The sequence below is a fragment of the Hippichthys cyanospilos genome, chromosome 17, assembly GCF_059441005.1.
Source record: "Hippichthys cyanospilos isolate Australia breed blue-spotted pipefish chromosome 17, RoL_Hcya_1.0, whole genome shotgun sequence".
In the NCBI taxonomy this organism is placed as follows: Eukaryota; Metazoa; Chordata; class Actinopteri; order Syngnathiformes; family Syngnathidae; genus Hippichthys; species Hippichthys cyanospilos.
This window is the reverse complement of record NC_142385.1, coordinates 15,678,446-15,694,387: the sequence shown is the minus strand read 5'-3', so window position 1 is coordinate 15,694,387 and position 15,942 is coordinate 15,678,446. Positions and strand designations below refer to the sequence as shown.

Sequence of the window (15,942 nt, the reverse complement as noted above, 5' to 3'; positions counted from 1 at the left end):
AAAGTCTGGAGCGTGTCTGCCGCAGCAATCTCCGGCCCGTAACCTCTCATTAATACCTTCGACTCAGCCGTGTTATCTTTGTTGTCGTATGTGGACCCCCTTGGATTTTGCAGGTGTAGCTAATGTTACAATAAGAGAGACGTAAATCTCAAAAGCGAGCACCTTAGGCTGCAGCGGGTGTCAAGTATTCCGAGCTGTGCGCTCTCTGGCCTGGATCGGGACCCAGCGTGTCAACTCTGCACAGCTGCATATTCCTCCCGGAATGCCCTTGTTCTGACATCAAAATAAGTGAGAAAAGGAAAAAAACAAAACAAAAAAAAGTCCCCTATGATAGGCTCCATCCAGTCGTGTACTTGTATTTACTTAGCAGTTTGTGCCAGGTATTTCCTTTTGGTATATGTTAGCATATGCAAAGGATTTAGCATTGAAAAGTACTCATTTGCATCCAATTAACATTTCGTATGAAAATGAATCGCATTTCTAATTCAGTTATGTGAGATTCCGCACGTCTCATTTCCATACGCGCGTCCGGGTCATTATTTCGGGTGCGGCCCGGCAGTAGTTGATCCACGGATCGCTACAGGGTCACTATTGCGGAGCGGCTATTGGGGACGTCATTTGCGCTGATAAGACTTTCCTCGTCTCTCATTTATGGTTTTCAACAGTGGCATCCTACACGTCCATTTCACTATATGACCACGAGCGCAGGGCCAACTGTCAAAGGATAAGACCTAACGTGGCCTCAAATACCACTTTATTGTTAAGGGGTGGTTGCGGAACCCCTCCCGCTTTCAGACTTTTATCTCCGACTTGAACGTGGTCTCCTTCCTCTTGCTGCAACGTTTCTGATTAAAGGCTTAGTCGGAGGAAGTTTTAGGCAATGTTTACTTTCTGGAAAAGGAGCTGAATCTTAAGTATGTTAGGGTATCAACCGTGTTTGGTTAACTTTTATGGGTCATTCCAGAATGGGAGGACATTTTGGTTTGAAAATTCTTGAAAAGTCAACCTTCACTTTTCTGATTTTCTGCTACATATTCATCAGTAAAGTATTCCTAACCCCAGTCCCGTAAAACGTCCGCCATTTCTGGAGTGACCCTTATATCTGATATATTCCTCAACGACAACATCCACTTCGATTAGAATTCGAAGTATGAAATGATTCGCAAGAGAACATTTTCCTTTTTTGGTGGGGGGGGGGGCTTTTATGGCGGGTCGGGGTGAGGTTAGGGAGCAAAACTGACACATGGCCCACATTCGCGAGCGCCTCGCACGTCACTGGGCTCCACTCAAGAAAAAGACCCTTTTGTTTCACCATGCAGGGAAGGCTGCGTGGGCTGGGGTGGGGGGGGGGTAGATCTCTTGGGTGAACCGCAGCTTAGCTCTGTCACTCTAGCCGCAATCAGCCCCCCTATAGAAAACATTAAAAAAAAGTGACTGGACATCGTCGTTCGCTCGGCTTCACAAACACAGGCCCATCAAGTATGCTGTGTCTTTAATTGGGTCAGTTTGCATCATCCCATTAAATACAAAATAACTTTTTAAAAATATCAGTTGGTGTCCCGCAGAGAGCCTGCCTAGGCCCCCTTAGTTTTTTTGTTTTAGCTTAAAAAAAAAAACGTACAAGGCACATTTCAAGCTATGTTTATTCATATAGAAATGCGCTCATGTTTTTACAACACATTGTCATTACAAGTCGGAAAAATTAATGCTATTAGCATCATAATGGATCTTGCGCCGATCTTTGAAGAGAAGCCCCGTTTGTTGTGTCGTGTCCATTTGTTCAGGGGTGTCAAACTCATTTTTATCGTGGGCCACATTGTAGTTCTAGTTTCTATCAGAGGGCCGGAATGACTGAGAATTCAAATAAATTTTAAAGTTCCTCATACACTTACGTAGTATTAAAATCAGAGGCGGGTAAAAACTGTTCAAAAGAGAGAATGGGAACAAAAACATTTTCGTTCCTTTCCTCTCAATTTTTTTAAGAGTTGAAGGCAACTTGCAAAAGTGTGGTATTTTAGCCAGAATCTTGACGACAAATCAGCATTTAGTGGGCCACATAAGATGATGTGGCGGGACGGATCTGGACCCCGGCCCTTGAGTTTGACCCCTGTGTCTTATAAGTTGTCCAACAACCCCCCCACTGCAGAACAAACCTGCTGCAAATCCTCCCCAAATGTTGAAGGGTTATGGAAAAATATGTTAAGACTAATTAGTAACGCTTCTCTAGATTTGACGCTTCCTGATTGCCTTGTCTCCTGAGACACACTTGGGGAACGGCTTAAGACCACCCCCCCCAAATATGAGTGCATAACAACTTGCTTCGTCTGTAAGACTTAGGAGTTCGTCTCAATTCCTCTCGATCTGCTCAATGTCCAGCTCGCCTCCGAGAAGATAGGCCTCCTTCCCGGCGCTACAAAGGCCCGTCCACAGGGGCGACTTGTCTTTATGGTACGTGGAGATCCAGTCCACCTCTTGGATGGTGAAGCCGGGCGGCTGGTTCTTGGTCCTAAGGGGAACCTCGTCTGAAGCGTCGGTAGTAGGAGAGTCTTCGCTGTTCCTAGACTGATCTGAGATTCCGGGGCAGCTGAGGCTGTGGAAGTTCTGAAGTTTCTGCGCAAATGGAGAAAGTGACATAAGACAGGATGTCCTCAGTTTACAACACGGTGGTATGCGAACCATAGTCAATGCTATCCTGGTTAGCGTAGCCATAGTTACAGTATATATTTAGTAAATACAGATATATATTTAAAAGCATTTCAAAGTTAATTACTGTGCTCATAGTTGACTTTTTATGTATTCTTGTACCTTCGCGCAAGCTAGTTCCTTTTTGCACGTTATAACCTGTTGGGACAGCTAATCCCAAAGACATATTTTTACGTGTTTTATTTTTAAGAGTGCACATATTCAAATATCACCAGGTTACGCGCTTATATGTTCATGGCTTTTCAGGTGCACTTAACACAATAAAGGCATACATGCAGGCAAATCTTCAAAGGACCTCAGGCAGAACTGTTGCCAGGATCCTGACAGCTGCGCACCCGGGGCGGGAATCTTGGCCCGCATTGGGATGATCCCATCTTTACGCTTTAATGCGGAGAAGACCGAACAGCTGCCCGAGCGCGACGGAGAAAGGAGCCCAGTCAAAGCCCCTCGGCGGCTTACGTAATCAACGGGCGTGCTGGACGCTCGGTGAGGCTACCCGCACCCGTCTATCACAGGAAAGTCTACCAAGGTCTCATCATCCACTCCGACCTTGACGGGACATCCATAGAGGCTGATCGATATCTGGTGAGGCCCGGGCCCGTGGCAGTGATCTAGCCACTGAAGATCAATAATTGCTTTACCAGCACGGTCGGCTACCGCGACCTCTGCCGCAGCTGTTTCACTCCCTTGACATTGGCGGTTAAATGACACGCTGCTTTCAGCCTTCTGTGTGAACAGCGGTTCAGTCAATCATGACCCAATGTGTGGCCTTGTGTAACTAGTCGTCATGACTATCTGGAACCGGTCTGGCTGCGATTCGACATGCAATCCGTTGTGTCAGTGTACAAAATCTATGCTGTTTCTGGGTATCTGGCGAACAAAACCAGAAACCATAGTGGCGTTTCCATTCATTTCGGTGGAGGAGGTCGATTTAAGATACGAGGGAGTTGGGTTATGAGTATGGTCGCGGGCGGAATGCGTCTCGTCGGTCGGAGTAACGCGGAATCCGCCTTGTGAAAACCAACCTGAGTCATCTTTGCCAGATCCAGCGAGGGCCTTTGCGTGTCCTCCGGCCTCCTGCGCTTGACCCCGATCTTCTTGTCATTCAGGACGCAGGGCTGCGAGCGACTGCGGGCCAGACCCCCCGTCACTCCTCGGCGCTCCAGCTCCGGAGTGGAGTCTGCTGAACTGACCGGTGAAGGCTCATGGGGCTCGGGGATTTCTTCGTGCGAGAGGTAGAGCGGCTGGGCCGCGGCGGCGGGGAGACTAAAGCTGGAGCTGCGTTGAATGGCCGGGAAACCCGTCTGAGTGATTCCGCCGCGGTGGACGCTCCCGCCGCTGTGGCACCTCCTCTTCTCTACGGCCGTCCACACTCTGGATCCCTGGGGCCGCCAGGCGGAGCGGTGCAGCTCGTCGGAGCAGGAGAGGGACCGGCATTGACGTTTGCTGGGCGGCGCCGGCGAGGACGCGGCGGCCTCGGTCAAGCTGAGGTCCTGCAGGAGGCCGCTGATGGTGCCGGACGCGGAGCCCGCATCCCAACCCCAGCGCGAGGCGCTTCGGTGCACCTCTGGCAGGACGTCCCAAAGATTCTCCAGGCTCGCGCCGACCGGACTCCGCGGCGAAGCCAGGCCTTGCGTCGCCTCACACCATCGCCTTGTATCTGCAACGCAGTCGGCAAACTTGACAACTCATCGACTTCGGCTGAGTCCGAACCCGATTGCCCTAGGTCAAGTCGATTACCCCTTTTGACTGAATCATCGGAGCCCGATTGCTTGCGATCGGGTCTATCTCAAGACAGTGAGCCAAATCATCTCTGTCTTCGGCGTTTCTACGGACCAACTGATCGGACTGTTTAATCTGGGTTGATGAAAACCTCAGACTTCAGTCTGTGAACCACATCAGCCAAGTTTTTGGTGAACGTCCCATTGAATTGCCCGATTCAACCGAATCATTAGAGGAGCTTGCTTAGGATGGAGTCGATTTCAAGTCGGTGAACCGTATCCTCTTGAGGCTTCGGTGTTTCAATGAGCCAACTAAGTCACTTGGAGGACTCGTGTAATCTGGGTTATTAAGAATCTCGGACTTGCGATTTCTGATTTGAACCAGTAACCCAAGTGACTCGGGAACTGAGCTGCTCCTCAAGTCTTTTATTTTACAGCTTGAAGTCCTTTGGGATTTATTTATAACTGAAGGCTCTAGAGGTCTTATTCTCCTGACACCGGGAGTTGTAAAAGACATCTGTTTGATAACAATCTGGTTTGTTGAACAGTCCAGCTTAATGATTCTGGACAAGAACCTGTCTGGATGACTTATGTCATTTCACAGGAGAAATGTTGTGGAAATAGTTCAGCTTTATTTTGCATACATTTTGGACTTCCTTAACCCTCGCTGTCTTAGTGTATGGAGTTAATTTTTTTCCTACCTGTAAGTTCACGAGAGAAGAGAGTGGTCCCTTGGGTCATTGTCTGCGCCTGGAACTGTGGAAATAAGACGAGAATAGTCACATAGGCATCTTGACTTCATTTCTTGTGGCCCGGAGAGCAGCACAGAAGTTTTCTTCAACTCCTCCACCTACGTGTTTTACAAAATGAGTCAGAGTTGCGGAACTTGAACGACTCCATTGTGACCGTGAGCGGAGTAAATGGAGAGCGGGTGACGGAAACACCCCGGCGATAACTGGCAGAGGACGATAATGAGCCATGATGCAATTCAATGTAACGGCCGCAGAAAAAAAAAAAACGTTCTTAATTTCATTTCCGTGGTGAAATGTCGCCCGGCCGGTTTTCCGGAGGTTGTCGCGGCTCCGGCCGTGTTTGAATGTGACACCGATGACAACGGGCGCTCACTCACCGGGCCCAAAAGTGTGTTTTTCGACGTTACATTGCCGCCGCCTTTTTCCGGCCTCTTCTTGCAAATGATCACCATGGCGACGCGCAGGCCGATCCCGAGCGGTTCCGTCGAGTGTCAGTCAAGCGGGCCATGGCGAACGCTCATCCTTTGGACTCCCGACCCTGAAGGAGAAACAGACCAAGTTGAGTGTTAGTTGTCAAAATTATAGAAGCTAGCTCATGTTTACAAGCTCTTGGTACCAAAATGCGCAACGTTCTTCCATAGACGCTCCCAAAACTTTTTGTTGATTCTTCCTAGTCGAAACGGGCGATTCGCAGACGTGCGAGATGGGAGATAGTTATTCACAAAGTCAAAGTTGTGTAATTGAATCCTCAGAGCGAGGGAAGGCCCAGAATAGCCGACCTTGCGGTTATCAAAACAACCTTCCTGCTCGCGGAGGATGCGAGTACCACATACTGTAGTTTCAGCCAGGCCGTAGGGATGACATCAGATGGAGTAAGATCGCTGTCGAAAAGACCCATGCGTGTTTAACAGTTTGTACGAGTAAGACTCCAACTCTGGTTTGCCACCGTTATAACCGCGCGAGACTCCGCGTCTTTGCATGAATCTTAATTTAACGCTACCAATCCATGTAGCATCGCGTTTTATGTGTTTACAACCGTTATATGATTTACATTATCCTATCAAGCCAATAAGATCAATATGAGGGGGCTACAGATCATGTTTAGCAGCGTTAGCATGTAGCAACAATCTGACTACAGACAATCCTCGAATAATGTAGCTATTGATAAAATGAAAAGTTGTAAAACAATTTGGTCGAATAATTACACCAAATTAGACTAATTATAATACTGGTGAAGGCACTTCGGGGCATATGTGAGATTTTAATAAGGGTTTTGCAGGTATCATCAAATATAATTGAGCGCTTATTTAATGCCAGCAGGAACAGTACGTGTTTCTTTTCAAATTAAGAGCAAATTAATTGAAGCATGAAGGGAAGTGGCTAATAGCTGGATGAAGCAAGTTTGACTTTGTAAATGCTGCATGCCTTCCTTTATTTTGTTCATTTTTACCGGGATGTTTATCGTCTCAAACAGTGGTTCTCAACCTTTTTTCACTGATGTACCGCCTATGAAGTATTTTTTCAGCCAAGTACCCCTTATAACCAGCGCAAAGCATTTGGGGGTACCCCCATTTGAGAACCGCTGATCTAAAATATGTAAAGACGCTTTGTGCTTCTTAAAGGGACACATGGTTGAAAAATATTTCACAAAAGGTACATCATTTAAGAATCTGTGTAGAGTCAAAATGTGGTCGGCTCAAAGTGCTGACTCGCAAACATTTCCTGTGCGCTTCTTGTAAATGAAGGGGTGCAAAGTCCCCAATTCGAGCAGCTTTTCCATACATTGGCTAGACTGTAATCCCCGACCAACAAACATTACATAAGGATTTGGGTCTTGACTGACAATTAGCGCTAATGCTAATCCATGCTATGACCCTGAAGCAGCTGCTCAAAATACTACAAATAAACCCCTGCAAGTGCAATCAACTTAGTTAAAAAAGTATCATTGCACAAATAACAAGGATTTATTGGATTCGTTTAGAAAATAAAATGTTTTGTAAAGTGGCAGTGAAAGGAACGTCGCACCTAAAAAGAAAAAAAAAAATTGTTTACGAGTACGTGAGTAAAGCTCATGGCCTACTTTTAGCTTGCCATGTTTGGACTCTTGTCTTGTGTCATAATGTGGAGGGTGTGTTGTGACCGAGTGTCATAAACAAAATACATGCTACAAATACTGCCTAATTGACGGACGGAACCAGTTTTTCGGATTCTGCGTGCCTAATCGCTGTAGTAATTCACTCATAGGCCAAACTATTTCTGTGCTATCGTTATTAAAGCTCCAGCCTTCATATATATATATATATATATATATATATACACACACACACACTTGAATTTCTGGCCTCCTAAAAGCGAATGCGTGAAAACGTTTTTGGGAGTGAATGAGTTAATTAAAGGGCAGGTGACAGGCTGAAAGGAAGCATGCCAAAGTAGGGTACGTTCACCGAGGTCGACTTCTGAACAAAACGAGCTGTGAGCAGTGGCGGGGGGGTACCAGAGCGGGCCGAGGTCTTCTCCGGCTTGCAGCTGCCCGCTTACCATAAACACAAAGGCTCGGCGTGGCCGCCGAGCAGAGGCGCGCTCCCGGGGGGCCCTCCGGTTTAATTGTCCCCCCTCTCACATAATCGCCGCTACTGTATACATTCAAGCGGGAGCCACGTTCAGTTGCCACGTTCAGTTGCCACGTTCAGTTGCCACGAACAGTTGCCACGAACAGTTGCCACGCTCGTGCAAAATCGCTTGCCGGTTGCTTCGGTGGCACCGAGTGGAACACTTTACAAGCGTTCGTGTTAGCTTTAGCATCTAGCGTCGTCATGCTCCTGCTTCGGCGCAGGTAATATCCTTAGTTGGCTGTTAGCAGCCAGCGTCTCTTCCAGCTAACGGCAGCTCGCGTTAGCGGAGTTTGTTACGGCAGTATTAAATGAGTTTTTTTGGCATATACAAACAATATTTGTCTAATTTTCATGTCACATACATCACAAGTGAAACCAAGTATTGCTGAGGTTGAATTTACTAAAAAAATGTATTTAATTAGGGAATTAAATTTGGGAGTTCTGTCTTTAAAAACTTCTATCTTACATTTCCTGGCCAAGAGCCAATCAGATCGGCGACGAACTGAAACAGAGTACGTCAGTGCTGGCAAAGTGCCCACCTCTGGAAAATACCAGAATTTGACCCCAAAATTTAGGGTGCGTCTTACACACAGGTGTGTCTTGTATTTGGGGCATTACGGTAAATTCTAGACAACGTTTGCTAGCAATTGTTCCACCAGCAACCAGAACAATCGTACCTACCAACCTTTAACATGTGAGAGGTTGAATTTGGCAAAAAAAAATTGGCATGACGAGTGCCCACAGAATGTTACACGCAGGCGTTCACGGGGTTTGCGGCCATCTGCTCGGAAATTCATCGACTGTACTTGTTTAAAAAGGAAAAAAAAAAGTCAAATGTGAAGTCTTACTGTAATACATTCCACATGTATTGTCACATCACGGAGTTCAAGGGGTGCGTTTGTGCCCCACCGTGACTGAATGACTGACGGCAGCGGGTGCTTAAATTTCTGGTTGTGCTGGACTCGGAAGACAACAACATTCCAGTGTAATGCTCCTTAATTTAACACACGGGCCGCAAGAAAAGCTCATGAAGTGTTTTTAAAAACTCCTCACATCATTAGCACGAGTCTCTAAACTTTTTATTGATTCTCTTTGTCAGCCTAGATTAGATCCAGCTTGTTTTTTTCCACCAAGTCACAACAATTTATGAATAACTAATGACAATATATCAACATTTATACAGTAATAACATACAGTATACAAATAAGGATATTTTATTTCTCAGAAAATGGGGTTATGGGTTTACGTTTGCAGCATTTATGAATGTGTTTGGTCTTTTTGACCATCTTAAGAAACGATGTAAAATTGCCCCAAAACGACCCTCAGGTGGATTCGGGGCCCCCCTCGGTCCACCCCCTTGCACGCCACTGGACCCCATGCGGGATCCTGACTTTATCTCATCAAATTCATAACATGGTACGCTTGAACTCACAAGTAAAATAAAAAAATATTTAATGGCATTATTTTAGGACAAATTGCCTTCAGATGAGATGACATTACGTGGGGGGAATAAAAGAGAAAATGAATTTATCATAATTAATGAAATAAATACATACACACCCCGGACAAAAGAAACATGAGCATGGTGGAGTAAAAAGTTTTCAAAGCCTTATAAAGTAAGCATTTGACTTACAATCACCACTTCTGTCGATTGCGGAGTTAGCATGTGAACGATCGAACAAGTTGGTATAAACACTTAGTATTTACGATTATTTATTTTGACTTAAACGCAGCATCGACGTCCAAAATTACCTTTTCAATGTAGTCGGATCATGTTGGAATCTGGTGTGCTTCGGGGGGGGGGGAAATAACAATAAAACAAAATAGAAAATCCGCGCGTGACGAGCAAACCAGGAATACGCCGAAGAGTAAAAAGTAAAGTGCAACATTTACGTACTAAAGCCCACTGCGCTTCTGTCCAACATCGTTGATGACATCACACAACGGACGAGACCATTCACGGCGAATCTGGAGGGGCGCAGGCACACTTTCTCACTGCGATACGTGAATTATTCAACTTCAAACACACATATCCTCACATCTCGAGCTTCAACGCCGCGTGTTTTCAATCTGGTTTGATGTAGCCTTATATTGAAAGCTCATCTCAAAATAATATCTTCAACGTAATGGCTCGGTCCAACCGTGCTGTAATGAAAAGTAATCAGTTACGCACACGCACCAAAGTGCTTCCACAACATAAAACTTGAAACCCGATCACTTTACCATAGTAGTGCGACCCAGAGAAGTTAATAGTGACATTCATCTTTCCACAACTACAATAATAAGCGTCTGTATTAAAGAGAAAAAAAAAAAACATTTATGGCAAACAGATGTACAGGAAGTGACCTTTGACATTGCTCTAACCACATCATGTCGACTTCTTCAGTCGGAATAGTCTCACTGTACAAACCGCCTGTTGTTGTTAATAGTTTGGATTATTCAATCATTTGCTGGCCTACACTGTAATGGGCCATTTTTGACAGGGCGAAATATATTCGATACTTGTTATTTTAAACATAATTTGAATCAAATGCAAAATTTGCATGTAGGGTTGAATTGAAGCAACTGTACGTTTCTCGTTTGTTGATTTGCTTTTTTTCCCCTTTGGTTCCCCAAAATAATAATAATATATATTATATACAATGTTATATATAAAAAAATAAGATTGTTTTTGTAAAATTCTAAATGCTGAATTATTTTCACAGCATATCATTTTTAAAATAAAGTATTGAACTAATTTGTTTTGAAATATTTAAAAAAGCAGCATTTTGATTGTCATCTTTGCCATTTGATTTTCCAGACTAAATCATACAAAATTCATAATTAGCAGTCCAGAAAAATAATGCATGTACATGGTTTCTTCCCCTCGTAAATCTAAAATAAAACCCTACATTTATTTAGTGCTTTATCATAAATTTATCCCGTGTATTTTATTGTTAAGGTATTTATTTATTTGTTTATTAATTTGGTAAACAAACATGCAACCAAAACCATGGAACTTTTTGGTAAGAAGTGGTGAAGAAAATGCATGGATTGTATCCGTTGGCCTTTTTAAGTGTGTATTTTTAAAATTTATTTCTTGCAAGAATGCTTCTGGTCGTTTGTTTCTTAAGTGATTTTTTTTCTTATACAGTAATGTATTTATTGACGACATATCTGCGTGTTTCTTGACATCCAGTACGCTGTGCGTTCTCAAGAGCGGTGGGGACTCACCCCAGCGGGCACAAACTCTTTTGTTAATCAAGGAGTAACATCTGTTGCGTGCCACTAATCCCCCCCCTGCAGCCCCCTCCGACACTGTCTGCGTTTCGTGTTAAAAAAAACAGACGGGATTTGTGCTGAGGGCTGCAAACTTTTTTGCACCTGTATTTCACACTTGTATGGCGTTTTTGTAGCCCGTAGGGGGCGCCGTCTAGCCCACACGAGTAAGCTGCGAGTTCCAGGAAAACCTTGAATGGGCTTTATGGCCTTACTACTTATTTGGAAGCCATCTGTGCCTCGGACAGATGGCTCGCGGACACTTGTTACAGGACTTGAGCGCTTTCCACCAATAGGAACAATCTAACATTTATGCAAACGTCTTAGGGTTATTGTGCTGTTATTATTATTATTAGGGTGTAGGAGATCAACGTTGTCGCCGAGAAGTGGTGGATAGAAAAGAAAATCGAGATTTTCAACAGTTACAGACTGCCAGGACAGTATCGCACATATGTAAATTTGTATAGGCAAGTTAACATTTATTTTTTGAAATGCATAAGTTCACACTCAGTCTCATATTTCATGACGAGCACATGAAAAAGTTCAGTAGTTTGGGAGCCCATTCTGACGAGATAAAGTAAGCAGTTAGGTAAACATTCATAACAGCAGGGGACACTGATTGAAAAATAAAAAAATAAAACCCAAGCAATAGAACCGTAACAAGAACAGCGGACTTGGCAATCGCGTGCAGCATGTTCCAATCAGTTTGCTCTTAATTTGAAAAGAAAAACGTACTGTTCGACAAAATGGAAGTGACTTTACATCTGACCGGCATTGTTCTAGAGTTACTCTTTAGAATAAATAAGTGACTATTGAAAGGATACCCATTTGCCCGGCTTCACAGCACCCCAAATATATAAGCTCATATAAATAACTTAGTACATTCCATGTTGTCTGTCTTTCCTACAGTCGCTACGCTTAACGTGACTGTTGCAGGGAAGCCTGGGGATCGCCCTGCGCCGTGTCGCCGTCCATGTAGGCCTGCACAGACTTCCACAGGGCCCGGATGTTGCCCTCGCCGAAGCCGGTGGAGCCCCGCCTCTCGATCAGCTCCAGGAAGAAGGTGTCCTCTGCGAAGAGGGGCTTGGAAAACACCTGCAGGAGGAACCTGGGGAGGAGGCCACGGCACGCTTCGTTCGAGACGTCATTGGGATACGCGGTAACGATGAGACTACTTTTTTTTTAATTTATTATTAATATTTGGTTATTTTTAGCATTAATATTATTTATTTTCTTTTTTCCCCCGCCAAGATCCCAGAAAAGGATATTCATATTTGGTTGCGTGTGGAATTAGTTTTGTTATTTTCTTCTTTTTCTCCGTCAAAATCCAAACAATCTTTGGTTATGTGCGGTATTCTGGAAAACAAACGTTGACGGTCAAGACATCTGACAAACTGACCTGGCCTCCCATCTCAGAAGAGAAACGTGGCCCTTGGATAAAAAAGAAAACGTTTGGAGGCAGAAATTTTACAAGTATACCTAAAACGTTATTTTTTATCATTAACAAATAATCATAATAAAGCAATATACATAAACCAACAAATGATAACTTTTAATGCGAAACGTTAACTTTGAAAGACACGTCTAGCTGATGTCGGCAGGCGGCATTTTAGCGACCTCTAGTGTAAGCAGCTTGGAAATGCGGAAGCCTGTTTGGGGACGGTTTTGTTGAATGGGGTAAAAAAAAAAAAAAAACGCCCATCGGCCAACTCACTACCAGTCCTATAAATAGTGAATTTAACATTTATAGGTCTCAGCAGTTTGGCAAGCAGAGTAAAACTAAATTAATCAAACATCTTTGACGTCAGAAATCATGTCAAATATTCACCTCTGCGTGTCGCTGTCCGACGAGGCCCGTTGGTGCGGGTCTGCGTCCAGAAGAATTCCGTGCAGCGCCATGTTCTGAGGGTCCTGTCCGGCATCCTCAATCTCCTTTAATTTCCCCAACTATCCAACACAAGATTTAGGGGGCAAAGGGACAAATAACACACTTATTTCTTCGTTCAAAATTTGGAAAGCTAACTTCAAAATACAAATACATTTTTTTTCCAATACGTTGTTGACAGCGATTTAAGTTTCTAAGGCCAGCACAGCCTTCACCACCCAAACACATCCCACACAAGTCAAGTGCAGTGGTACTTCTACTTACCAAATTAATCCGTCCCGGAAGTAATTTTGTAACGTGAATCTAAGTAGGGACCATTTTTACATCTAAATAGCCTAATCTGTTCCAATCCACCAAAAATGTTCGTATACCCTTAAATTAATATTATCAAATTCAAAAAATGCATCAAAAGCACCATCCTTCCAGTTTTCAAGCATTTAGAAGCGACAGCGGGACGATATATTGAAAGTCAACGTGTTGACAATTCATGCAATATTTTGGCCTCCCAATGCTCTTTTTATTGTATGTTTTTCTTTTGAAGTCACACTTCAAAAACATGTAAAAAGCTGAGTTGGGTCAACAACCAATTAGTCCCGTACAAAAGCAAATACTAGTGCTCAAGCATCCCTGTGGCCCACTATGTCTCGTAAGTTCTGTTTGAATGGCAAATACCGCATTCGTTTTTGTTAACTCGGCAAAGAGCCCTGAGGAACGCCAATTTGCAGTCCGGGAAAACAAACTGTTTCAGCGCCAACCTCAGTATAGTAGGCAGGCGGCGGCGAGAAGAATCGCGCGCCGGCGGCGGCCATGTCGCGCACCGCCGCCGCGATGTCGCCCGTGTACAGCCCGATGTGCTGGATCCCCGCCCCGTGGTGCTCCTCCAGGAAGGTGTCCACTTGGTTCCTGCCTGGAGGGAGTTCCCGGGAACATTCAAAACATTTGATTCATCTTGTTTTCTCTTTCAATATTTGCTCGCCAAGCAACCTTGTCCCGGCAGCGGTTCGGCCATCACGAATTTGCAGCCGGGCAGCGACAGGCCCGTCTCGCCGCACTTGCGGTACTCCATGGCGGCCAGGCGCAGGCCCACGCCGTTGTGGTCGATGACAAAGCCGCTGTCGGTATTGTCGTTTCTGGAAAAAAGAAATAAAAGTCTCTCAATTCTGTGTTCCATTGCAGCTATATATATATATTTTTTTAACCAAAACCGATCTCCACTTTACAGATTTCTGTTACAGCAGATATTTTTCCGGCGATAAATTAGGGGACACTATCAATATTTCTGACAATTCTTCATCTTTTTTTTTTAATCCTATAATAAAAGTGCAACAACGATCACAAATGACGAAGCCGCAATAATTGAATCGCTATGTAGGGAGGGAATTCTCTAATTTCACATTTAGGTGCATTTCTTGAGAGCTTTTCCCAACTTTGGAACGAACGAATGTAACTCTATCTCACCTATGGATAAAGAACCTGCGGAAGCCAAAAAGTTGCTGGTACCAGGACAGGACCCGCTGGCTGGTGCCGGTGGGACACGCGTAGGCGATGTGGTCCAAGTGCGTGACAGCTCCGGGCCGGGGCTCCTGCTCGTCACCCTCCTCCGCCATCGCGAATCCGGGCAAGAAGCTTCCCGAATAGTCGCTCTTGTCGATCAACGTGTGGCACACGTTCCCCACCACCGATCGCAGCACGGCGTAGGTCACGCGTCCCTGCTGGTCCCGCACGGTGGTGGGCGGAACCGGGAAGCTGCATCCCAGCCCCCGGAGAGCCCGGAACGAACCGGGGACGTCGTCCACCTCGAAGCACACGTTGCACGCCGTGTCCACCGGGTGCTCCTGCCGGGGAAGGTCGTAGAGGCAGCCCTCCCGGTCCACTTCCGCTCGGCCGGGTTCGCCGGCTTTCGGCCGCTCGTTGACCACGAAAACCGCCGAGCCGCTTCTGAAGGCCAGCTGCCGGCTGCATTCCGTCAACCTGCTGGCGAAAAGCCGGAACTTGAATTTGTGGATGAATTCTTGGGCCAGTTTGTCGGCGTCGGAGACGTGCAGGGAAACGTGGTGCGTCCGCCTCACGTAGGCCGCCATGTCGCTTGTGACCGAAGGCAACCGCCCACCGGGCCGCTCTCCTCACGCTTCTCGCCTTTTCTTCCTTATTCGTGTCGTTTACCTATAGTCAATATCGGAGGAGCTAATCTAATATTTGCCCCCCGCCCCCACATAGCGATAATTTGCCTACGGGTTTGGAGTACCTCTCACGCGTATTTATAATTTCTTGAACTACTTAATTATGTCCAAATATAAATTCGTTTTTTTCCGCCTTGCGTTGTCATTTTCTTGAATTTACGAGTTTTTGCGCATGTTAAATTGCGGAGGGCGCAGTGCCTCCCATTTGATGCAGCACTCGATGAATTTATTCATGGGTGGACTCGGATCGTGAAAAGATATCCACGTCACACGCCACGAACAACCAATAACAGAGACATGTGAGCACATTTACGTATTTTATTTAAATAGTTTTTAAGTGAAAGAATAATATTTCTCAAGAGAACGCCTCAAATATTGACACTACCTTTGTGATACAGTATTTTACGCCCTCTAATGCGATCTTAATTTTTATCAGCAATATGTTTTTAAGACAATTTCCTCAGTTGTAGATTACCGCTTTGTTGAAAATTAAGGCGTTGTTTCATAAACAATAAATGGTAATTCAACTAGAATGTTTGAACGTTTATGTTCGAAAATAAGCAGATTTTGTTCTATTTAGAACATGAACACTTTTTCTTGATTTGACTCAATTCCCGTGGAGGGGGCCAGTGGAATTTGAAAGTTTTTCCAAACTTTTGACTCCTACAAATACAAAAACAAAGCGCGACCCTACTTTACTCTTTTATGTATTTATATCATAATTTACACGAGTTGCATGTTCGACACACAGCATTGCTCTTCGCCCCACAAAATATATTTATGTTATGTCTTTTGAATTGCTTCCGTGCTTATATTTTTAAATTTTCATTT

At 44.8% G+C, this 15,942-nt stretch overlaps 3 protein-coding genes across 5 annotated transcripts in view; 1 reads left to right on the top strand and 2 right to left on the bottom strand.

Moving 5' to 3' along the window:
* The window catches only part of lhpp (phospholysine phosphohistidine inorganic pyrophosphate phosphatase), a 28,902-nt gene extending 14,796 nt beyond the window's left edge, over positions 1-14,106 (top strand). For 2 of the 3 annotated variants that reach the window (XM_088439225.1, XM_088439223.1), the window contains one exon: positions 11,956-14,106. In XM_088439225.1, the coding sequence (XP_088295351.1) occupies positions 11,956-11,968 (13 nt within the window). In that variant the 3' untranslated portion in view covers positions 11,969-14,106. Of the gene's footprint in view, positions 1-3,812 lie in introns of all 3 variants that reach the window. The other variant, XM_088439224.1, reaches the window with a different exon arrangement.
* On the bottom strand, positions 1,626-9,709 carry fam53b (family with sequence similarity 53 member B). Its single transcript, XM_088439222.1, has 5 exons — positions 9,541-9,709; positions 5,554-5,714; positions 5,126-5,180; positions 3,729-4,363; positions 1,626-2,610 (listed from the first exon to the last, which is right to left on the bottom strand). Exons 2-5 carry the CDS (start codon positions 5,626-5,628, stop codon positions 2,347-2,349), a joined length of 1,029 nt encoding a protein of 342 aa, XP_088295348.1. The 5' UTR covers positions 5,629-5,714; positions 9,541-9,709; the 3' UTR covers positions 1,626-2,346.
* Positions 11,330-15,350, bottom strand: hpdl (4-hydroxyphenylpyruvate dioxygenase-like). Its single transcript, XM_088439221.1, has 5 exons — positions 14,390-15,350; positions 13,916-14,061; positions 13,687-13,838; positions 12,875-12,993; positions 11,330-12,154 (listed from the first exon to the last, which is right to left on the bottom strand). The coding sequence occupies exons 1-5, from the start codon at positions 15,010-15,012 to the stop codon at positions 11,965-11,967; spliced, it is 1,230 nt and encodes a 409-aa protein (XP_088295347.1). The 5' UTR covers positions 15,013-15,350; the 3' UTR covers positions 11,330-11,964.
* Positions 15,351-15,942: the final 592 nt, after the last annotated feature.

What these genes read in the sequence shown, in the direction of transcription:
- fam53b (XM_088439222.1), bottom strand. Translation starts at nt 5,628, where the DNA reads ATGGTGATCATTTGCAAGAAGAGGCCGGAAAAAGGCGGCGGCAATGTA. An exon ending in AAAACACACTTTTGGGCCCG is followed by an intron (nt 5,181 to 5,553) that starts GTGAGTGAGCGC and finishes TTATTTCCACAG; the next exon opens with TTCCAGGCGCAGACAATGAC. An exon ending in ATCTGGCAAAGATGACTCAG is followed by an intron (nt 2,611 to 3,728) that starts GTTGGTTTTCAC and finishes CCATTTGCGCAG; the next exon opens with AAACTTCAGAACTTCCACAG.
- hpdl (XM_088439221.1), bottom strand. Translation starts at nt 15,012, where the DNA reads ATGGCGGCCTACGTGAGGCGGACGCACCACGTTTCCCTGCACGTCTCC. An exon ending in CGCAGGTTCTTTATCCATAG is followed by an intron (nt 14,062 to 14,389) that starts GTGAGATAGAGT and finishes TCTTTTTTCCAG; the next exon opens with AAACGACAATACCGACAGCG. An exon ending in CGAACCGCTGCCGGGACAAG is followed by an intron (nt 13,839 to 13,915) that starts GTTGCTTGGCGA and finishes AACTCCCTCCAG; the next exon opens with GCAGGAACCAAGTGGACACC.